At 40.8% G+C, this 25,251-nt stretch overlaps 2 protein-coding genes across 5 annotated transcripts in view; one reads left to right on the top strand and one right to left on the bottom strand.

Annotated features, from left to right (window-relative positions):
• Nucleotides 1–6: 6 nt before the first annotated feature.
• LOC111252241 (pro-neuregulin-2, membrane-bound isoform-like) overlaps nucleotides 7–25,251 on the bottom strand; it is a 35,516-nt gene continuing 10,271 nt past the window's right edge. For 2 of the 4 annotated variants that reach the window (XM_086991278.1, XM_022809769.2), the window contains exons 2-6: nucleotides 13,279–13,432; nucleotides 6,552–6,769; nucleotides 5,664–5,885; nucleotides 4,076–4,522; nucleotides 7–370 (exon numbers count right to left, since the gene is read on the bottom strand). In XM_086991278.1, coding sequence (XP_086847404.1) covers nucleotides 4,428–4,522; nucleotides 5,664–5,885; nucleotides 6,552–6,769; nucleotides 13,279–13,432 — 689 coding nt within the window. In that variant the 3' untranslated portion in view covers nucleotides 7–370; nucleotides 4,076–4,427. Of the gene's footprint in view, nucleotides 371–4,075; nucleotides 4,523–5,663; nucleotides 5,886–6,551; nucleotides 6,770–13,278; nucleotides 13,436–25,251 lie in introns of all 4 variants that reach the window. The other 2 variants (XM_022809758.2, XM_022809775.2) reach the window with 2 other exon arrangements.
• Nucleotides 8,425–10,729, top strand: LOC111252254 (signal peptide peptidase). The gene has a single exon (XM_022809799.2). The coding sequence runs from the start codon at nucleotides 8,686–8,688 to the stop codon at nucleotides 9,901–9,903; it is 1,218 nt and encodes a 405-aa protein (XP_022665534.1). The 5' UTR covers nucleotides 8,425–8,685; the 3' UTR covers nucleotides 9,904–10,729.

Below are 25,251 nucleotides of genomic sequence, written 5' to 3'. Positions count from 1 at the left end.
ATTATTTAATTACTAATGGTGTTTGTGTTTCATACATATCTATATAGGCGTTTGCTCACTTCTTTGACGGTACCCACTCGTCCCAGTACTCCCCAAACACAAATGAACAGAATGGAAAAAACATTTTATCTCTTATTTAGGCGAGGGCATAAAATGGATAATTAGTGTCGGGGTTGTCGGACTGGATGTATGAATTCACGACGGCAAATCAAGGCGGTGATCATTTTCGTTTCTGGGTATTCTTCATAGAGATTTTAATGAAAGGGCCTTGGATTCACCGTGTTTACTAAAATAAAGAGATAACGTGAGTGCTAGTCCATATGATCAATTCGTCGACTGACGCAGCTCGTGAACGCTTAACCTCGGCCACCTGAAATTTGACAGGAAGTCAAATAGGATAGGTCAATCCGTAAGCTACACTAGCGCGAAATTCTATATAAATTACTATAATGCGCTACATAAATCTTTTATAGTTAGCCAATATCACCGTCGTCCGCGCGGAACTTTTTCAACTCAAGCAGTGAATTGGCTGAACTAAGGATCTTTGCCAGCTCTTCTGCTATAACGATTTGAAGTTTTAGCCACTTATAATACTAACAGTAGACCAGCCAGTGTAGTAGTAGTAGGTTCCCACAGGAAGAATCAACCCAACACGATCCATCTATCGCTTAGCAGCAGCAGCAGCAGCAGCAGCATGGACGTGGTGACAGCATTTGTCACGTGTAGACAAGGCCACCGGTACTAACTGCAAGGGTCGGCACGGAACCGGCACACGGAAAATAGTCGCCCACAGCAGTCGCCTGATCGGTGGACTGCACAGTTGGCACATCAGTGTGTACTGCATGATGGAAAAAGTGTTTCCATTATTAGCGTTAGTACACAAGCGTTTCCTCGTGAACTTTTGCAGCCATTTTGCCATAGCGCCCGTTCGGCTATCAGTTGCCTGTTCGGGTTCGTTGTTTGGCTACATCGATCAGATTCATGACTGGCTTTCCGCCGCTCTAACGAAGGCCGTTTGCCAAATAAACACAAGATGCGGCTTTAGACGCCATGACTCGACTCTCTGTCCCGCGCCGACTGCTCGCGCCTTGTCGTCGTGTGTCAGACTCGATTCAACCTGACCATTCATTTATTACTAGCTCATTGCTCTTTTCAGTAAGAAGCTACGCTTCAGGCCATAGTTAAGCAGCAGAGATTCTTAAGCATGTTTTGGCATTATAGACGATAAGAGCCTTTTTCCGTTGCTACGAACATCGGCGAACGACATTGCCTTTTATTTATATTTATACAGCAGTAGGCAGAGACATTGGAGGAGATTCATTCATTTGACTTTGCAACGGCACACATCGTCCCCTGTAACACTGAACCGCCTAACTGATTCTTTCTATTGGCGTATATAGCTCGTTTGTTTGACGATGCCGTCTTTCACTGCTATTCACTGCGTTGTTGCTGTTGACTCTATTCACTATTTCCACCCTCTACCTTCTTTTACCGTTCATTTCTCAATAGTCACTTCGTGCGTCTCCCCTGTCGATAACAGCAACGGCTGACTACATTTATCACTTTTTGATAGCTGGGTCAAACTCAAAGACGGGGCTAGCACCTGGGTTCTGTTCCGCTGTGTCAATTGCTTGCTTCCGCCCCTGTGTTCAGTTTCGTCGAGCTTAAACTCTGCCACGCTGAGTACGCCACGTTCACATGACGCCTCGAAACACGTTGTCCTATAGCAATATCATCACGATCAGCTTCGCCAACGGCTTTACTCTATGAATAACTTAAAGGTCTCCTTAGCTTCCTATGCCTGTCCGGTTTCTCACTAAACCAGCAGAAGGTGGCCAGTAGAGCAACGCGCCGTTGTCGGCTGTAGTAACTCAGACCTTGCAATGAGCTGCCCATTCGAGTAAGGCCTCGGTGTGACTTTAACGTGACGTGATACTAGCTGGGATGTGATTGAAAATGGCTTTTAATTAGACGGTTTTAATTGTCTACCGTCCAACTGTTCAACTACACGCATATTTTTCGGCGCATGAAGCGAAAATTTTTACAGCAAAACAAGCACAATGGATATTAAATAGCTTCTTTGTTTCGAATTAGGCTTTTAAGCTGCTTGTCTAGATTCTCTGCGTCTAGTGAAGGCCCAGGTGTAAAGTGTTAACTCTTTCGCTTCGCTCAAAGTCTCAGGGGTCAATCGGAAGATTTTTGAGGCTGTGACATTAAGAACTTCCAACAAAATATTGACCTTAATCAGACTTTGTACTTGCCTATAACCGGATGGGGCCACGGTACTCATTTTCGGACAAACCGATCAAAATGATGCTGCTTTCTTATCGTGCTGGAATCGTAGAATGCGGTCGACGACGTGGTTCCGAGGTGTCACTTTCAGCTAGTTGAGCTACTTTTTAAGATTTCGCTTTTCTTTTTCTAAATGATGATATAGCTACAATTGATTTCACCTGAATCAAAATTAGGTCTCTTTATATTAAGATTCGAGGTAAAATTTATGCTCAACAGGACGCAATTGGCCAAAAAACAGAAACGATCAAACCTCCTGTCGAACTGTTGCGCCTATGATATATCCAGAGCAAAATACAACGAATAAAAGATGACTATCTCATGGTACTATACTGTATCTGCCATTATATAATATGCCTATTTAGCCAATGTTCTGAGTCACGTTAGTGATTGTTAAAATGGCGCGTCATAGAACAGTTTAGAAATAAATTAGTTTGCTTTAATAATTCATCTTCAATCAAACGGTGTTTGCTCAGGGCTATTTTTATACCATAGTTTGTTCAAACAATATATAAGTATAGCAACAGTATTTCAGTTTCGGAGTGACTAAGACGATTGTCACTTAGTTCTCTCTGATATATTGTACCAATTCATAGGAAAACACAACATTTCAGAACAAGATGCTGTTCAGTAACATGAATATTTGTAATACCGTGCATATTCCAAGTGTGAAACGGTAAGCAATTTCTCTTAGCTAATGTAACGTGCTTCTCGCGTGGAACATGGCGGCCGAAAGCCATATCACGTACCTATGCGTACACGTAACGGTTATCTTCGGCCAGCAAATCATTCAAGGTGATGATGGGCGATTTGACAGATAATTCAACAAACGACGGCAACATCATCTGTTTGAGTTTTTTAACGGCTATAGAGATCGTAGGTTAGCAGTAAAGCGATAAACGCATAGAAACAAAAAACATCTATCGATAGTCACGCATCAGAGATACACAGATTGACTGATTGATAGATATATGCTTGCATGGGTGGCAAAGATGGTCACTCGCCGCATTGGTCTGCATTTGGTCTCTCGTTCCGAATCTCGAAAAGCAGGATTATTTGGGGAAGATACAAACGAAGGAATGTAACGTTAACAACAACAAAACACGAGAAACGGGCTTTTCGTTTCCTTGTTTACATTGCCCCAGCTACAACTTCCTCCGCAAGCGGTTTCCTACCAACGAAGAATAACGTGAATACCAGCCCCTCATATTTCCCATCCGATTTTGGAAGTCGCTTATTCACTACATTGATATTAAAAATATACTCTGTCGTTAGGGCTACCATCATTTTACAGGCAAAGAGCAGAAATAGTGACCTAATTTGCTTCCTATTACTTTGCATTATTTTTCAAGCACGGCTTTTTTCTTTAAATATATTACTGTTAGCGTAGTAATGCTGTCCATACTTATACGGTATAACCAACGAGCTCTTCTTAAACTTTAACAACCTCTCATTGTTTAAATAATAAGTTGATGAATCTTCCAATTATACCAAATAGGACATTGTATACAATTTACCTATAAACAATACACATGCCTGCAGAATAACTAGGATGGTGTAAGTTATTGATATATTTTATCTTAAAATATATGCACATGGTAGTAGATCTTGTTGGCATATCGTGATCGTTTTGCTATGGGCTAGAAGAAAGCTTTAACGTGAAGATCTCCCACATCTCTATCGATCCTGTATTCTAAGAATAATGCTTATCAATCAATTAGTAATTTGAAATATTGTCGCCTATATAATATGTACCTGTTTGATGTCGCCAAAAGCTACTTACATGAAATTCGGCGTCCTTACGATTACTGAGAAAGAGAAGGCTCCAAGGGTCTCTGAGGATTTGACTGCACAAGGTCAAACAGTAGCTATAATAGTTCCCATTTCTATTATCTTGTCTGTATATATCCTTCCATAATAATACTTGTTGAAATATTGTTGATACTATTGCGAAAAAAATACCGCTGACGGTCTGTCTACTCGGTATGTATATGTATCCACGCTATTAGAGTAGATTTATCGTTAACTTCCTTTCGCTGAGGAAGATCGTCGTTTGTCTCTGGCAACATTTCCATTTCGATGTCTTCGAAACTTCAATAAACATTTTAACTATAATAATACTAAAATCATCATAATCATTGTCGACGCTGTAACCCAGCTGACCGGCTATGCTGTTCTAATCGCCTCCAGAGTGGGTGGTCCTTCAGAGATCTTACTTGGTATTCTTCGGCTGAAAACAACATTCATTATAAGAAACGAGGGATAAAATAGTTTTTGCTTAGTCGAACATAAACTGAAGGTCTCCAAGACTATGCAACGTTTTGCACAATTCTTTAGTATATATTTTAGGTTAATATGTTAAGAACCTTCTTTTCTATACTAGATCAAGATAGTTTTTAGAGAGACTCGACCAGTCAAGTTCTAACTTCTTTTTTTATATTGTCCATAGATGTAAAAATATGAAAAGCATTTGGACATCTGCTCACGAATGCCATGATGAAGAAACCTCCGTCTGAATTTCTAATGAGCTGCGTGGTGTTAAGTTGATCACCTGACAGCCCTGAGGGCCGTCTCTAATTCGCTAAAAGTATATTTAAGAGTCCTCCCAATAGACGACATATGGTCAGCTCGTTTGAGTGGTAAGTGCAGTGTTGGCAGTCAAATGCGAAACCATTACCAGTACGATTATTTACGGTGATTTACTCATACCTTAACAAAAGTTTTCCAAGGCTAGACACGAACGCTTTCTGTATTTATAAACGTAAGTTATTGATACTGCGTAGTTAAATTTTTGATAAAAACAAACGCTTTTGCTCAATCATTTTTCTATTGTGCGGCATTTATTACATTACTCAGCTCAAAATGTACTGTCCATAGTGCATTCTTATGATATACGTCCTAGCGTAAACAGATTAAACCCCTGTCGGTTATCGTACCTCAACCGCTATCACGATAATTATGTCTACCTTTAGCATGCATACAACAGTTGACGATGCGAAACCTTAGCTCCCATCTGTCGATAGCAGCGTTAAGGGCATCAACTTTACTATCGACAGATGGGAACCGTGCAGTTATTTTTGATTACCTGCCATAGATACGTTTTTCGACAAGTTAAGCCGACTGAGGGTAAATCAACGGAAGCCCGACTTGAGGTTAGTAGCGAGGCATTACTACAATTCAACTCTATTGTGTATAGCGATATACTGAGGCTGCTGATTAGTGATGATCTGTTGTTTAGATCGTAACATTCGCTGTCAATGGCGACCGACAGTTATGGTACGCTGGACGCATAATGTTATACCATGATAATGCAATTTTCATCATGTCGCGTCAACATAAGGGCGCGACGAAAGGGGGAGAAGCATGCGTACCTGGCCACAACATACCGGGGGACCCAATCGACTGGGGGTTGTTAGCGTTGTCGAGGGAAGGTCTTCCGAGATGTACCAGTACCAATTTATTTTCGCAGCGCAGGCCATGGAAGCCATCGGGACACACGCAGTAGGGCTCGCTGATCATTTCAAGAAGGATGCAAGTCGCCCCGTTGAGACAATATGATGACAAAGGGCACGGGAGTGTTGTATGAGTCGAATCTGTCGAATTCATCAAAGGAAGAGAGTAACGGTAAAAGTGCTCAAAAAAAAGCTTCTTTATGTATTTCAGTTAATCTCTCTCTCTGTTTCTAGGGAAGAGGATCCGCAAAGTGGACGGCTAAAAAAGTTCACACTGTCTTTTTTATTATACGGAAGTGCACCTTAATGATCGCCTCTAGCGTGCTATGGCAGCGTTTTAGAAGGGTTTGTCTAGAATCAGAATACCCTCAAGTTTTTTTTTATCGTAAACATAAAATCTAAATATTAGAATATGTTACAAGTATGTGTGCTCGTTCTTGTTACAGCAACTGTGTCACGCTGTAACTGTATGCGACAACGAAATCAGATTGTGCTCCTCGTTTCTAAAGTATAACTTAGATTCTATTAAGCAGTATGTTCTAACGTCCAAGACTGGATTCAAATGTTTTTTCGGATAACTTATCTTTCCGACCGCATTTCGTGTGCATTACAAATGAAATGGGTTCATATTTTTTAATCAGCTTTGAAGATGACAACAATTATATTTAGCGCATATTTATGCCAAGTTATAAGACTAGAGATGCGTCAGCGTTTACTTTCTCATAGCAAAACAAAGGGCTCTAGACCGTTAATATTGAGAACAGCACTTGCTAAAATTAATGAAACAAAAAATAGTAGTAACCCTACCATTTGTTGCTTGTTCGTGATATTCCGACCTGGGTCTGTCCCAGGGAGAACGACGGTTTTCGAAGACAATGTCACGAACTGTGACGTGGACGGATGCGCTTGCCGGGTGTCTGGAAATGACATTTGAAGCCGTACATCGGTACTCACCAGAATCGGTAGTTCGCACCGAACTTAAGTTAAGGCGTGACCGTCGTCGCTTGTGACGAATCAGGAAGCGTCTATGACGCGTATTGACGAATAGGTCGGCACGAAAGTAGAACAGCACCAAAAAGAAAGAAAAATATATTTAATGTACTTACGAACGGTTTTTCATGGTTATTTTTATTATTATAGTAAAGTTCACGGAAATGTGCGGAATAAATGTGCTATTTAAGATTATGCATGCCGTTTTCTATGTATTGCAAAGTTTATTATGTACGCATTACGTTATACGTAAAAATCTTAAAAGTGATTTTTCTACCGTTCATGTTGGCATATTAGAAATAATTCTGAAATAGCCACGCACCTCATAATATGATGTACAGTTAAGTAAAAGACACTATAAATAATAGTAATAATACCGATAAATCAAATAACTCGTCGATGTGCGGCCTTATATATGTGATGTAGAAATTTACTTGCTTTCGAACCCATTAGCTTATCTATTTGAGTCAACAGATTATTATCAGCGGCGCGTATAGATTCACTGACGAAAACCGATCTTATCCGAAGTGATCGGATCCATCTATGTGACTGTCCCATGGTTGGCAAACCTCATTTTTAGAAAATACAAAGTTATATAACTCCGAATAAATAGTATTTCATACAACGCTTCTTTTTAAGCACCAATTTAAGCACCAATTTAGAAAACCAAAGATAGTCCGAGGAGCACATAGGACGGCTATGGACATGGTTAGCTTCTCCCGAAGGTTCACAGGGTGTTAAGACCGTCAGTTATTTTTCAAAGTTTGTATAGGATTCAGTAACATGTTCACCGTTACTGAATAAAACTGTTAAGCAACATTTCAATTTCGAAAATCTCAGTAAAATGACATCAAGTAATTTTTGCACCAGTCTGCTTGAAAGCATCAAAGATTAAAATGATTCCAAGCTATAGCAGCTTGTGATTTGTTAGCTCGAAAGAATGTGGTGACTTCATAGAGGCGTTAAAGTCATAAAGACTTCATATAGGCGTAAAAGTCAAAAACGTTTCGCGTTGCGTTTGTTCATTACAATTTTTCGTATAATTTTACAATAATTAATAAATATTTCTAAGATATTTGAAGATCATTGCTTGAGCGTATCCGACGCAAAAGGTCTGAGCCTGTGGGGCCATCCGTAGGCTGTGGCTTACGATAACCCTTTAGTATACTCTTTACTGTCACTATCGATTAGGTTATTTTTATGCGAAATCCAGAATAGCTTTCGGTGAGTTACTCTTGTTTCCAAAAAGAAATTTGGCAACCTTGAAAGATATAGGCGTATGTAAAAACGCTACTTGACATTCAGATTTTGAATGCGCGGCATAAGGAAACGTTCTCGTTCTCGTTCAATTTAGTTATTGACACTCGTTGGGGATAGTTCTTATAAAAAGAAACGCTTCGGAGTACTATCGCTCAGCATTACTTCAGGCGCTAGGTAAGCTCGCCTCTCATGTGCCCTTTTGATTCACATCGACAACCCTATCAATATAGTGTTCTCTCCGTATGCAACTCATAAGCAATTTAAGCTTGTCATAGACAAAAACACAACAGGCTGGCACAAATGCGCGAGCCTATTCCTAGCGCGGCGTAAATGGTAACTGGGTGCGTTCTTAAATTTTGGCGCGTGTCAGCCCTTCTCTCATGCTTCTATTCCGAGATGGCGGCGACCATTGCGGCTTTGTGTTGATGTCATCAGAATCGTTCTGCCACGGCATCCGTAGTCGCTAGCAGCTGGTAGCCGTGGCCTGCGGCCGGCTCCTCTCCGTCTGTACCCTCCGTGCGGCCTCGTTCCGTGTAGCTCAGCTATCAACTCCTCGTGCCAGTAACAACAGCAGCAGTTAAGTGGCACCTGAGCACCGTTCGCTTTGTTAATTGAGGTGCTATTTAATTTTCCTTTTTACTACTGGTCTAGTAGTGTGCGTGTGAAGTGTGCCTAATAAGAAGCAACAGCCATGGAAGTCGGATTTCTCTTAGATATTGGCAAAAGCCTTCTGGCGCAGGCTGCTGAGAATGCATCTGAACCGGATTCCGCCCCTGAAAAATCGAAGTATCAGGCAACAACCGGAGGGATGGTGACAGCATATGCTAGCATTCTAATTATGTCGATTTTACCAATCATCTTCGGAAGTTTCAAGTCCGCTCAAAATCAGAAGTCGTCGAAGGAGTCCGGTGAACAAACCGAAACTATGTCAACTAAGGATGCAATGATGTTTCCCCTAGTCGCTTCGGGTGCATTGTTCGGCCTGTATGTGATATTTAAGATTTTCGGTACCCAACACGTCAATATGCTATTGACATTTTATTTCTTTTTGATCGGAGTTCTAGCGTTGGCACATGTAACAGCACCAATCTTGCGTCACGTCATCAACGAAAAACTCGTTCGCAACGAGGAGTACCATCTCCATATGCAACGTCTGAAGGCAAAGGATACAGTGTTCGAATTGGCATTCGATCACTTCGACCTAATGGCGTTAGCGTTTGCGTGTGGCCTGGGGGTTTGGTACCTGCTCAAGAAACACTGGATTGCCAACAACGTTTTCGGGCTTGCCTTCGCTCATAACGGCATTGAGCTTCTGCAGCTCAACTCGGTGGCTACCGGCTGCATTCTCCTTGGAGGATTGTTCGTCTATGATGTGTTCTGGGTTTTTGGTACCGACGTCATGGTGACCGTCGCCAAAAGCTTTGAAGCCCCAATCAAATTGCTGTTCCCACAGGATTTCCTTGAAGTGGGAGTGTGGGGATCGCACCATGCAATGCTTGGCCTAGGTGATATAGTCATTCCTGGCATATTTATCGCTTTGTTGCTTCGCTATGACCTGAACAAAGGTTCTGGCTCGAAACTTTATTTTATAGTAGCATTCATTTCGTACGTGATTGGCCTACTCATCACCGTCATCGTCATGACCGTTTTCAAGCATGCCCAACCCGCGCTGCTCTACCTAGTCCCACTGTGCGTTGGCATACCCCTATTTACTGCTTTTGTAAAGGGTGAAATTAAGGAGCTTTTCCTGTACCGCGACAATCCCGACGAGGAGACGGCCGCTGTTGTGCAGCCTTCTCAGGATCAGAAAACGGTCATTGCCGGAAAGGAATCGAGTACAAAGAACAACTCTACCGATGGAGAAAAGAACGGAGTCGCCACTCGTTCGAAAGCGAAAAAGGACAATTGAAGTGAGCGGTACTCATCGTTAGGAGAACTTAGTCCGAGTATTCCTTTCTGAATTAAACTACCATTGCAATTGTATTATACGATCTTGTATCTATTGAATGGCCGCCGGCGTCATTGGAGTTGAGTCACTTGTTTCTAAAATTTGATCGAAAACAACGAACGCCAGACAATATATATTGTTACATATTGACAACAGCAGTTTTATAGCGATACCTAAGCGTTCGAGTACTAACGAAACGACCCCGGACTCCCACTGCTACCGAGCCAAGGACGTCGTCGAAGTAGCATAAAAGTTACCATTTATTAATAACATATAATCTATGCTTTTACTATATAATTGACATCATTTACAACAACCAGTAGTATATTATTAGAAACGATTGCAACTGTTATCGTCATAAATGTTGTATAATTTGCTCAGGATTAGTATACATAAATGGAGCTAGATGCATAAGTAAGCATATGTAACACTTTGAAATGCGGCAAAGCGTCGACGACAACGAGAGAGATCAATGTTTATAACAACAAATACGTACTCCGGAGAGAACTGGAAACAATATATGATTTGTTGCTGATCATGTACATGCGAAACAAAAGTGCTGTATGGTGTCACCTTGATGAGGTCGCGTTCTCCTCTGTTGCGGCACATGTCAGTCTGCCACGGAAGCTCGTCTGAAGAGTATCAGATAGCTGCGAAAGCCGCGCTTTTTTTTTTTTTTTTTCAGAAAATCAATGGCAACAATAACGAAACAATACATGTTCTTGAATGTACATACACATTTAGGTTGAAATAGGTTGAAATAAACGATATTTCCAATCAGGCAATAGTTTTATAGCTGATTTTTGTCTAGAATCTCTTTTCCTTTTCTTCGATCAGTATGCTTTGATCTTTGTCATGACTTCCTATTTCATTTTGCTTTCAACGTGCCTAACGGCTCTTGAAATTTAAAAGCATTTCGACAAAATTGTTGGGACCTGATCCACAGGTCGGTAGTATGTGCTTAGTAAAGGCGGCAGAACCGAATGTGTATCGTTAAACAAAGTTAGCAGTTCCACCTAACTAAGACTAAGACCAGGAATCAATAGCAGTTAACGTATGTTTTACTAGCCTGTATGAAGTTTAGAGTTTTTATTTGCAATCTATTGTCTTAATCTGCTTTTACTCGCAACAGGTCGCGATGTGAATGTTGTCTATTTAGGCTAGATAGGTTGCGTTGTGTAGGCGTATCTGACGCACAATGTTTTCAGATGATGTCAGAGGGGGCCAGTGAGTGCGGGACGAAGATGTCAAATGCACACACGCCAGCCCAGTGCGTCTTGATAGGATTCGTAAACTAATGTAAATACATATATTTTAATACACAATATATATACATATAATATCGCGGAACTTTTGTCTAGGTCATAAGTAGAGGGTCAGTTTTCGGCAGTATAAAGCAAAGACAAAATCTACAACATAAATGCCATAACGACGAAGAAGCGATAAAAGAAATTAAGAAAGAGGTTGCAACGTGTTGCGATCAAGTTAAAACAGCGTAGGCGCTTGTTTATAAAGCTTGGCGAATAAGTGCGCCGGCAGTTACGGCGGCTTATATATGTACAATAGTTTGTTGGAAGAGAACGAGCGTCAAGGAATAAAACCGGCGACTTTGAACGTTTCTCGTTATCCGAAGGTTAACACGAGTTTCAAGCAAATGGAAACAAAAGCCTTTTTAATGTTCTTCCATTTTTGGTGACGATCATTAATGAAAATATCAGTATTTTGTACGTTATGACCATAAGCGGTGTTAGCTATAAAATATAGAAGGTATGGCAGTGTAAAGAATTTCTGTGGCGTTTCAAATCAAGAGAAACTTTCGATTATTTTCTCGTTTAATTAGGATAAATATAGAAAAGGTATATAGAGACGTAGCTTTCCAGTCGTAGGAGATGGTGGCAATTCTCATTTTACGGTTCATTTGTGGACAAATATTGAATGTATGCTAAGTTAAATAGCGATACAAATGATGGCAAATCAGAAGTCACGTCAAACAATATCATCAAAGAATAATACCACTCAGTAAAAGCCGAAAGCTCTTGTTGGTAACAAAGAAGCAATGAAAGACGGACGTCGTCGTCGTCGTCGTCGTCGTTGAAGGTGCAGCATATACATACATATATCGTAATAGTGTATACAAACAGGAAATTAGAACAAGTGAAAAGAATCAGTCACACGCAAATATAACCTACGCTATAAAGCGGTGCCATTATTTAACCGAAGGTTGGAGGAGGTCGCGGCGTAAACTCAGTGCGTCCTTCACTATGACACAGTGCTGCCTCCTCAGACGGCCCTGCAACGCTTACCGCACGAGCTGTCTTACCATCGACGTGTCTACTATATTCGGCTGGGGTCCTTCCGTTTAACTAAGTATGAACATAATTATCCTACCTATAAACTTTGCTGTCTCTACGTTTACGCGGGCAATATATATTCAATTCAAATTGGTATGTTGACAACAGGTACGCTTTGTTTACTGTTTTTAACCGCAATAAAAATCGAAAAATATCGCAGTTGTGGTTATTCATTTCATATGACTATTTGTGTATCTAAAACGTGTTACCCAGTGTTCAAGTCAAAGATGAAGAATGAAATTACAAGGTACAGCTGTACCACTGTATACGATCTAATCTTTAACCTTGTGTCCTAAAAAAAAAAAAAACAATAACATTGACGTTAAACGGACAAAGATGTTGGCAGTTCGTGATGTATTGTATTCCTTCCGACAACTTTCGAACTGTATCATTACAACAGTATAAGTGTCCTTTTTAGGTTCATGCTCGACTGTGACTGGCTTTGGATCGACTTAATTGCGATTATCTCTCTGATAAATCTGTTTGACCATTGACGCTCATTGCTTAGTGACTGATCACATTCGATTGACCTGAGCGGTCAATGACCACCGAATTCTGAATCAGAATGTTGTTGGTTAACCCTAATTGTAACTTCACGCTTTAGTCTTTAATCGTACGTTCAATCGCCATGCATATAGCTCCAGATTTCGTACAAAAAATGCAAAAATATAGTATGTCCAGACAGTGTTTTGTTATTTCTGTTTGGCAATTTTGACATGTTGAAATCCGAAATCTAGCAGCCATTTTTATATGAATTACACGGGCAATTTTTCTTGTATGATTCAACACAAATACAATTTAGTAGTATTAACTCAACTTAAACTTGGGTCAATGCCTCACTTTTTTCCCGTCTAGCATCCTTTTTCAAATCTGATACCAATAGGAGCAAAACGTACCTATAGCTATTTAGTAGACGTTCAATGTAAAATCACTACCGTTTTGTTTCCTCCATACAATACGGAAAAAATACCGTTGGCAAACTCACCCTGAAGACATGTTGGTCTGTAGGGGTACGCCGTCCTTCGTCCAATACACGTAGGGCAACGGATTTCCGCGCAAAATACACCGCAGTCGAAGTGGTTGAAAGGGCTTAAGAGTAACTTGGTGACGCCCAAAGCGTACTGATGCGGCCTTGAGGGCTGCTAGCGTTGGAGCATGATCGGAGAGTCGATATGAAAATGTACAAACAGCCAAAAAATATTCGTACGTGTTTTGTAAGGACAACCTTTTTTACGATAACACTAATATCGATTATTATCTATACATCAAGCCTATGAAATCGTTATCCCTATAAAAACGAGTGAGAGAAATAAGATTCTACTATAGTTTGTTCAATGATTATGCAGAATTTTTTTAAGCCATTGGCATGAAAAGTGTCTATGAAGTGATGTCATGAGAGATTGCCCTTGGAGCATCCGTCCTTTAGAACACATCACAAGCGTTAAGCAACGAAGAGCAAGGAGTTGTTATGATAATTATTATATTTATCTATGATAAAATTTAAATTTACAAACCAGTGCATAGACGTTTACAAACATCGCCGCTGGTGACAAATCATAATGGGACACTTTGTAGATAACAGAAGTGCACAACTTAGTGAAGTAAGCTTTGGAAATGTGAAGAGGTTTTCTAGATTAAAAGAGTTTTCTTGAATAAATGGCCTTAACTTCTTAGCACCGAACGCTGGCTTTTCTTTCAAACGAGAGATTCCTTAATGCTGGTGATGTCTTTAACAAAAAGTAGATTAGGATGTCTCGCGTACGAAACCAGTTCTGTCCGATCAGGGAACAGACGTCTGTTTATTTATTATTTTAGGGATAAGGTGGTGGTTTCTTTTAATGAACATTATAAGGTTCGACTTGCAGTATGACATAATCTGCTTCTGAAAACTGCCACAGCCCCTTATGGGGCAGTCTGTTGGTGTCATGAGGTCAACCAAGGATATCCTGAAGCCGTTTCCAAAATCAGTCCTGAATAAATTCTTTCTGCAAATTTTTTCAAGGTCCTCTTCTAGCTTGCTACCGTTACTCTGGGTGGTCGTCAGTCACAAACGCTATCAAAACCAAAACAGGATTTTGTCAAGGACGAGTCCGGCAAGCTCAAAGCTAGTTCTACGTAACTCTTCAAAAATCCTATTTTGTTGATTTAAAGATCTACCGAGAACTGGTAACCTAACTGAAGTTACCGATTTGCTAACAAGCTTATCAGTCGGCCCTTGTGGAACAAAAATGCTATAACAATAACGGGAAATGTGGGTGCAGCGTACTTTCAATAAAGGAAACGGAGTCTGACAGCAACCGCTGTCAGAAAAAAAAGTGATAACTCTCTGTCTCCATCTAAGGCGTTTATTACTAACTTTCATTTTTTCCGGTTCGCAAAAACCCGCTAAAGTAATTCCGTAAGACGACGGATTCAAGCGCTCGCTCTCAGCTCGGCGCACTCTTCTTTATATTATATATTGATGGTATGAAGATTTCTTTGAAAAATTAAATGGATCATGAAGGACAGTTAGCTAGCGTCTTCATGATTTCTATGAGTCTCAACAATGCAGCTTTTTATATAGATGTTCGTTACGTTTACAAATAATACGTTACCAAATGACATCTATATTGCTTCGACTTCAACGACGTAATATGAAAACCCATAATCCCAACCTTCTAATAGATTTCTGCATCGATATACTTCAGACATTTTCAACCAAAACAAAGACCGAAACAAGATATTACCCCCCAAAAAAATACAAACCTAAGTTCCTTCTGCAAGGTCTTAAACTCATAAAAGTAATCTATATATCCTGATATAGACCTCTTTATAGTGGTCGACGGTTGCCGAACGAACTCATTCCCCAAGACCACATAGTTACCCCAAGAACCACTATAGTCTTAATTGTCAATCTTATCTAGCACACTACTGTGCCTGTTTCAAATTTTACCTCCAGTATCGCCGTTATGTCTTCCTTCATACGTCTGGCTCCCAGCACAGTAGACGAAGCTATCACGGCCATAGTTGTATAATACGCTAGCGTTACAAATCGATGTGAACCACAGTTCTAAAGTGACCTTGTATCTGTTAAATGTAGTCATATTAATAGGCGCAGGTCTCCGGCATGCCTAGTGGCTAATGGGTGCCATTAACTGCCAACAACTAATTTAGTAAATTACTGCCTTTCCTTTTTCCTCTTCTGTTCGTATTTCTATAGATGACAATGATAATAATACAGTTTTTATTTTGCCAGTCAACTTGAAATGGCGACGTGCATACTGAGAAGAGAAACAACGCTTAAGGCAGCTCTACAAAATCTCCACAAAACAACTTCCTAACGTGTCTTCAACGTTACCACACACAAGCTCGTGCATAATCAACATGGAATCAAAGGCTAGTACAGTGAGAATTGCTATCTTTAGCATTTATTCGGTTATATAGAACCTCCAAGTTAGAAGTTGGTCCCTAACCAATGCGTTGTGACCGAGATGCACCAGTGAATGGAGTAGTACGCGTGTGCTGCTACCTCTCGACCGATATCCGATGCTAAAACAAGGGTCATTTTCTTATAAAAACTGATGCCAACGACATTCATAAGTCAAGGAACGATTTTATCCTGCGAAGGCAGCCGCGTCGCTGCCTTCCCGAGCGAAAGCTGATCAGAAGTAAAAGACCGCGATTCCCTTTCGAATAGTTATAGTTCGAACAGAGCTAACGCGACGTACGTTATCTTACAAACAAACTACACACTTATCTATTAGTCCAATAAAAGTACACAACCGAATTCGTGCGCTGTGAATTATGTTTCGCGGAGCAACCTGGCAGTGTGGAACCAGATGGAATAGAATATTTCGATTTTTGTGTCATGGAGCAACTGACAGAAACGTGAAGACAGCGCCTTTTTTGCTGGGTAGAACTTGGCAGTGAAATTAAATTATCTCTGGCAAGCGTCCCATCTATTTAATGTTTGTTTCAATCGATTTGTTCTTCTAAGATTTAAATCTTTGTCCTAAATAGGTCCGTGTTGTACCGATATGTTTCTTCATATCAGGTACATGTGGATCTTAATTAACGAAAAAGCATGTGAGGGCTCGAGTATTTGATACTAACTTCAACCATACATTAAACGCTGATAATACCTGACTCTTTGCCTACATTTAATGCTATGGGTATGGGAGCGTCTTGCACATACCTCCTGCCATCGCGTGTGCGGTTCTTAAAAGCTAAACCGCTTCTCTCACCGCAATTATATGAGAATTTGTCGAATTTTATGCTCACTCAATTTAGACTGCCTAAATATCACTTTATCCACTGCTGCTTTATCATTTTACCAATAAAAAAATAAGCGGAACGACTACTAAAACTATTCAGAACAAACGTAGTTTGCCTTCCAGTAATTTGTCTGTCATCTGGCTTAATCGGAGTTTCTATAACCTTGTGTTTAGCTCGAACGCGACGCTATCATCGGTTCTCTAAAAGATGCGCAAACGAGAATTAGCTTGGGCACCTTTGTGCGCGCGCAAAGTCGGCTTAAATCAAAAACGTTTTCTGCCCCCCCCCCCTTCCTTCCACTTACCACGGTGGGCGGCGTCGCTTAATTCCGCAAGCAACCCCTTAACATACGGCGTAAGCTTCCTCGTCGGTGTAATGTGATCGTGGTCGACCGATCTAGCCAACGCAACACTATATTTGTATCGTACATAACCGCAACTGCGGCATATAACGTTTGAGAGACTCGTCGGAGCCTTGAACAAACAATGTATTTCGCCGAAATGGAAACCTAGTGCCCACCTCGCTAGACGAGAAACAGCATAACGTGTTATCCGTGTGTTGATGTTAACGTATTGTTGCTGGATACACTCTGTTGACTAACACACGACACTTGTTCATGATATTAACAATATATTGGGTGAATTTAATCGATAGTTATACGGAAAAGGCTATTTTAGCATACATACTCAGTGAGCAGCGACGGAACACATGTAATATATATATATATACATCCCTCACATATAGAATAATATTAAATTGGCCCTAGGTATGATTTTGTAAAGTATGGTCAGCATGTTCTGCTTGACATCTCAGACGTGAGGGTCACAAATTAGCCTTATCATAATGTCGGCATGCCGTTCAAGAACTGTGCAGCCGACATTCATAGTACGTGTGTATATCGTGACGAAAAAACACCACTATGAAGAATATCATTATTATAACCAGTTATGTGAAAATACATGATAATATATTCACGGTTTGAATACAGTTTGCTTTCGTATTTAAGGTCACCGCTTCTTTGAAGATTTGTCAAGCTTAGATCGGAAGCCATGCTTAAGATAATTACCCAAGGATTCTCATTAAAAAAGTCGCCACAAGTAAAGAATATTCGACGGTCAGCTATAAGCTGGGTCAATCGTCGTTAGATAAAACACTTCATGACCTCTGACATATCGTACGTAAACAGATAACTGCACCTTAGGAACTTAAACGGAAGTACGAACTTCTGTGACATGTGTAACCAAGAGGGGCCTTTTGTCGGCAATAGTCGTGCAAAATGCCCCACACATTTTTGCCGTTCTCCTTCATTTTTTGGTGTTTATTTCAGATCACGTTTTTCGAAAAATCGCATATCATGCACATAGGTTATGCTGCATTTTATTGTTGATATCTGATGCAGCACAAACGGCCAAACTGAGTATCTTTACGCAACAAATTTTCAAACGAAAACAGCGCTATTTCAAGATCATCATTACAAAACAGGAAGCAATAGGAAACGGAGAAGAAATTAGGTCTTACGGCCGTAGCTACCTGTTGTAGCTACGATTTAGAAGTTTCTGATTGTCGGACAAGATCCAAGTGTTATAATCTATTTCAACTAAGCTGTATAAACTATTCTAGCGACAAAATTTCGACTTGAAACTTCAGCGTATAATATGAAGAGGCTACTATCAACAATACGGTGCCACGTATCTAGTCACATCAAAACCTCATAGTCTCGTTGAGCGGATTTCCGATTTCTCAAATAAGGCTAACATACGTTAAACCTGAATGAAGTGCAAATATCGTTTGGCATTTTTAGAAAATTAAGCCCATTCTATATACAACTTGTTTTTGAATTTTACTTATCAATGGGTGGCCTGCATGCGACAGAGCGTTGTCATGTAGGATCTTTTTACGAGACATGGAACTCTCTTTACCGAGATAAGAGCTGACCAGATTTCAAAAATCTCTGCTCCTAATATTAAGTATGCAAACCTTTCTATTAGGCAACGTGACTCGTGACCCAGGGGACGCATTACCAGACCCTGACGTATAACCTATTCATAAGCCGTGCACTTGCGGAGTTTCGCTTACGACTCTTTTTTTTGCATTGTTTCTTTTTCTTACTTTGGGCATTACTCTAAATTGAAGTCTTTTCTACCTATGTCCTGTGGAAGTGAAGTCATAATTTGCATCGCAGAGGATCATAGGGATATTTTTTCATTCTTTCAGTAGATTAATTAGCTGAACCCAGCTAGAAAACTCGGGACACATTTGTGGCCTAAGTTCGAATGCGGGCATAGGCATAGTTTTTTTCGTGCTGAGAACCAGCCGTCCGATAAAGTGCCTGACGGCAATACTAAACGTAACGCTCGAAACAAGGCTATAGAATTCGCTGATAACAGATCCCATATTGAAAACAGTTCATTGATGAAAACGTTTCAAGGTCCGCAAGACTAATTTCATTTTGCGCGCTAGTAGATAATGGTGTCGAATAGAGTGTTCCGTTTTTTGCGATAGCTCCAGGTTTAAGTAAAGCCAAGATGCGCGTGTGTATTTCATTTGGATTCAGGATTCTATTAAGTGAGAGTACGTTTGTTCGCTGAAGATTTTCAATTCATTTGTGCCATTGGCTATCTTTAGTATTGAAGATATAGTTACAACAGCAGCGAATCAAGGATCTTCTCTAGTGAATCACTTTCGATGCAGGCATTAATGTGTCAGACGACGAAGTGCAGGGGAGGACAATTGTCTTCGTGGGGCAACGAAAACCTTTTACCACTGACTGATTATTATATATGTCGACTGGTGGCAGCGATTTAGCTCTGGTAGTCGTTTTAATATAAATGAGCATAAACACCATTTCCATGCAGAGTTGCCTCTATGCGAATATACCTATTGGTAGTAGTTTTTGTTACTAGTTGTTACGTTTCTATTACGGTCCACATGAAATCTTATTGCTGGTCACATTGGTTTGCAACTAACGTTTTCATTTTTTAAAAATACCAATTGAGTATACAAATGATAAGAATCAGACGTCAGGGCACGGCTTCATTATTACTAAGTGTAACTTCAACTTCAAGTACCAAAAATTACCAGTTGAAAGCCACTGATTAAGCGGCTGGTCGTAGCTACTCTTTATACCTCCGCCCAACTTCTATCTATATGATAATCAGGGACCATCGTTTATCCGGCTAGAAGAAACAAATAAACCCATAGGTCATAGACACATTATATACGGATGATAATAAGAGAGACACCCATTAACACTTAACAACAATTACAAGCAATACATGCCAACCGGCAGCTTCTCATGTCAACCGGAAAAGCAGGCTTACAATTAGCATCATCATCATCATCATCGTCATTTTCCAACCCGCCACGATCAGACAGACGACTGACTATTTGCGAGTTTTACTTGTTGTCTACTTTGTCAAACTATGAAATCAATTTTCGACACTTCCGACATACTAGAATCGGTGCATTTCATCTATTTGTCTCTTTCATCTACCTGTTAGGCCGTCCAGAATTCCCCTGGCCTGAGCAGCAGGCGGTTATTAGGAGCAGCTGTTGTGATGACCGCAGCGTTGTCAACCGCTGGCTAGTTCACCACAACGTGAAAACACGTGAACATATCAAAACAGACCGATGCGCTCTCGCATATGTACACACAGACGCCTAAATATGGCGAAAGGGATGACCTCGTGGCGACGGCAGAGGCCATTGTCGCCGCGCCTGCTGATGTAGGTGGTCGGCGGCGTCTGGCTTTTTTTGCATTTTATCTATGCTACATTACCAATCTATTACATTTCGTTCTTTCTCCACCTAAAATAAATGACCGACACAGGCCTGGAGGTCCTTCGACCTGCGCCACCGGCGTAACATGTTTCCTTTTCGTTTCAAGAAATCGCTTGCTCGAACGAATAGTTGCTGACCTGCCGCGCTTGTGTTCATCTCTGTTGGGCTTATCCTGATGGTCCGCGTACATTACCATTGCCAGGCGATATGGCGTCACTTGCTTAGCATGTCAGAATGATGTGTGATCTTTTTCACGTGTAAATCTGGATCAATGTGGCCCACTCTATAGTACCTAGTGGCCCAGAGCGAGGATGTTGTGGAGCTCGTTAGGCGACCGGAGCAACGGCGGTCACGAAATAAGACGATTCGCCTACCACGTGTCCTATTTGCCGTCTTTGACGGCTATATCAATCGATGTAAGGGAATCAACTTGATGTTTCCAAACTACTGACTCTCTTGCGCCTCTGGTCTGCGTTGCGCCCGCTATTCCTTTCTGCAGCTATTAATTATAGTATCGATAGTGATGCTGTACTTTGTCGAGCTGATCACCTTCGTTCCCAAGGACGCGATTACACTACGTTATTCGACAAAATCGTCGTCTGTATACCATATTGAGCGTGCACCTTTTCTAGGATGCGTAGCGCCACAAAGGCGCTAATATTCCAAGCACATACACAAGCTCTACATTGTCTCTCAATAGGGTTTGTGCTCGTTGCCGGCCATATTGGCTGTATTAGGGTTCTGTAATTGCTTGAAGAGCCACAAGTGCTGCTGATAATAGATGGCCAATTTCTACATATTTGTGTATATAACATTAATCATAATAAGACAAAAGGCGCGACCAAATTAACCGATGTCGCCGCGACGGTGGTAAACAACGGGTTACGGCATTACATTACACACGCAGACGTACCTAGCAGGTCAGCAAGCCTCTGGGTCATGGGACATGGTATGGCACAAACGTTGAGTTCAGATACAGATAATTTCTGCACGAAACAGCAGGACTAATGACCCCTGGTCTTCTTCTTCTTGTTTTTCGCCTCCAGTGTGTGCTCGGAACTATAAGTTTGTTTCGTATGTGATTTATGTCTGATTTTTGCTCACTAGCTTAAGTGGAGTCATATGTATATTTTTACACTAGCTGTTCTAGCCAAAAAGATCGCTAGTTAAACGATGTCAAACGAAAATGGACAAAAAAGGATGATTTTTAGCTTTTTTTTTTTTTGTTTTAACTTCCTCTTTTTTGTTCTTGATTATGGCTCAATGTTTTCCGCAATATTTCAGAATTATACATGATAAGATGGTACACCTAAGATTACGTCATGCACTCTCATCAGTAAAATGTACATTCATGCGAAAAAAAAATAACAGGTGCATATATATCGGGCCGTTATGGGTCTGACAAGCAATACACGCACAGGATGGTAACGTCATACGTTTGAGCTGTTTTGTGTCACAGGCATCTCTAAATACATCATCGTATCGCTTTGAAGAGGCGGGTTCAGGGAAAGGTTCTCTGAGGACCGGCCTGAGTTCACCAAAGCGTACATAGGGATGAGTAGAAGGGAGACTAAGAAACCAGGTCTTTTACTTATTCCTATTTAGGGGATGTCAGTACCGCTGACGGCCTGCCAACAACCGAGATCGAGGTGAGAAGCTCATCCAGTTTTACAACCACACGTTGGCAAGGAAGCTCGCCGTTTATATATATATATATGCCCCTAGTGGGCAGTTGCCGGACCATTTTACCCGAGTGGGTTCGCGCAACGTTGCTAGTACAAAACCGCGATTGAGAAGGATCTTGTTCAACACAAGTCGATTGGGTGCGTCGCAAGTCGCTCAGACACCTCTCCGTCCCCACTGAGAAATTTCTCATATTTTTTTTTATTTTTATTCGTCTTATTTTCTGTTGTATTATATAATTTGAAATCACCATTACTGGAGAATGATTATAGTCGATAGCGGATTGTCTGAGTAACTATTATTACTAAGTAATATGATAGTAATGATTTAATTAAGCACATTCATCTCTACACAAATATGCCCCAACCAAAACATGCTATGCATTTAAGTTCATGAATACTGCACCATGCTCGAGGGAGATTTAGGTACGTTTTTGACGATTTCGAGTTTCATATCCTTACATGAAGAACTGCAGGGTCTAGCAGCGAAGGTGTTGTAGCATCTTCTCATGGCAGACGTAGCGCGCCGGCGAAGATGCTTGGCAGAATAAGTGTAGGCTTTTCCAATACTTTGGAGCTCTAATATGTACTGGAAGTAAGTAATTTTAGAATTAAAGAAAATTGTGTAACCCAATTCAATTACGCCATCCAATTCCATTGCAATTATCCAACTCGATTATGTACTATTTATAGTGCTGAGCCACTGAACCTATGTGCGAGATATTGCAGATCTGATCTATCATATCCGGGTATGGCTGTCAAAGTGTCATAAGCCGACTCTTTCGGGTTCCGGTCTGCGACCGCCATATAAGGTCCAAAACGACATCACACCGCACAGTGTGGAATATTGAGGACGCAACTGAAGGCGTTGCTGAGTGGATCCCTGAGGTCTAGGTATTTCACGCGAAGCGGCATCGCTGCCTCTGTACGTTCAAATTGAACGCCCCCTGCCTAGCAGTTGTGCAAGCATCAGTGGTTAGGACCAAGGATCAAGTATAAGTTCCACTATGTATTCAACAGGCTTGAAGTGTGAAGCAAAAATGACGCAAAAGCACGAAAATCGCTTAAACGCCCTAATCGGATCCTATGCGTCTCGGGTTTTAAATAGCCATTGACGACACGCGCGGGCTCCTGCGCAGTTTTCGTCAGTAGCCACCATACCAGGGATCGCCTAATATTCTCAGGATGTTAATGGAAAACGGAAATACGATTCAATCCAACAATGTCTCAACTAATAGCAACTGAAATGAATTAAAGCAGACTGTTTAGGTGCACCAAACAGTAAATTGAAATATCAGTAAGCGACCAGTAGATACATGCGATTAATTCTTTACATTTAACCATGGGCTAGTTAATTTAAAATTGCGACCGTTTCGTAGGCTAGAAATATATTCAACCATATAAAATACGTTAAATTCTGTAAGCCCGTCAAGTCTGTATTTTCTTCTCAATTTAGTATAATTTACACCCGAACAGCTTTAAGCCTTTCATGTACCACATACAGATAGAAAAGCTAACAATATTTATTGCTCCCGCCAAAAGAGCTTCGGGTCGCTGCTTAAACCTTGTACATCCACTACACCATGTAAGCGATTAAATAAAGGAAACGTTTTCTTTTTTACGTACTATCCCTTCGCTTATCTCAGCTGTTTATTTAGTACTTGTTGAGTAGGCATTCTCGCTAGGCTGGTGCGGGTAGCAGTAGCTTTTCAAGGGCTGTGAGGAGCGTACTTTAATGGGATACTCGCTTGTATTGGTTACCGAACAGCCCCGTGAAAATAATGTCACCCTAGCAAATTCAAGGATTCAATTTGATTGCTCTTCGTCAGAATAACCGGTACTTAGTAATGTGGCTTTTTGCGTCAGTCGCCGCCCGCCGGTGTTTATACGGCGACGTCGTGAATCCTCCTTCACTCATCACGTACCAAGGCTAGTGCACGTGCATTGGCGCCCACGAATATATATCTCATTAATAGCTTTCATATAGCTTCACTACAGCAGAAGGCGATGTTCGCACCTTTATAATGCTGCCGCTGCTACTGGTGATGACAGTAAAGATCATTACTGTGATAAGTGATGCCACAAACTTTTAGCTGCATCACGATCTCCAGCACCGACACGCTTATGCTGCCCGCTTTAAAGAATCTGCTCTAACGACCCGGTGTTTAATTCGATGGAGATGTTGTGGTTAGAACACAACTAGTGGAATAGAACAACGGCTACATGCAGTAACGCGGATTCGACGGCTTTTGAGCTCGACGCTACTTTTCCTATTGTTACTGTGTGTTTCATCACAATGAATGTACAGGGTAATTAGAAAGTCTATAATGTATTCATTCTTTCTGGAAAATTAACGATTTTACAGTTTTGGAGACGTCTAACTTTAATCGAAATCGTGAACAACTTGAGGAGTTCCAAACAAGAGTTGCTCGTTCTCTAGGAAAACTTGTCAAATATATTTTTTTCTGTTTCCTTTGAAACAATCAGTATTGTCTATTATATAAGCAACGGAATAGAAAGCGTTTTCCATAAAATATTTTATTCAGATCCATAGATATATATATATATATATATATGTAGATCTCTGAACACCCTGTATGTGTAAGGCCCGCATAGAAGAAATTATGCAGATGAGCGTATGTTTGCATGTACGACATGGCAAATATTCTATCGATACACAGGAGATCGCCAGAAGAACGGCAAACATGTGCGTGTGGCTGCCTTACTCATTGTTATTATTCTTCGGTCATCAACGAGTATCGTATGCGGACAGTGTGTGGGGCATGTTTGTATCGCAAAGGCTAGACCAGATAGGGAACAGGCACGACCAGGCAAAAATTAGCAAGTCATATATAGTTATGATCGGGGTCAAATTTGGGAGCCATCTTTGCTAAAGGAACCCTGTCTTTGCTTCGGGAATTCGTCGTACCGAGTTTTCCTTCCATTATCCCATGACTGAATTCGTGTATGCGTTCATTATCTATCGAGCAGGTAAACATGAACGTTCTCTAGACATTTCGATTGTTGTTTGGATACGAATTACTGCAAATATAGTTATACGCTATAAAAACTATAGGTTACATTTGTAGATATCTCCTTCCCGAGTGCTTTCGTTGTACACAGTATACACAAGTATACACGGTGTGACGTAAGAAATAAACCAAACAATCTAAGGCATTCGGTAATAGCATTAGCGCAATAATGTTCAATTCGGGTCTCAGCTTCCATTCAAAAAACTTTTT

The sequence above is a fragment of the Varroa destructor genome, unplaced genomic scaffold (genome assembly GCF_002443255.2).
Source record: "Varroa destructor unplaced genomic scaffold, Vdes_3.0 BEIS01000001.1, whole genome shotgun sequence".
Lineage (NCBI taxonomy): Eukaryota > Metazoa > Arthropoda > Arachnida > Mesostigmata > Varroidae > Varroa > Varroa destructor.
This window is presented reverse-complemented; position numbering and strand designations above follow the sequence as displayed.

What these genes read in the sequence shown, in the direction of transcription:
- LOC111252254 (XM_022809799.2), top strand. Translation starts at nt 8,686, where the DNA reads ATGGAAGTCGGATTTCTCTTAGATATTGGCAAAAGCCTTCTGGCGCAG.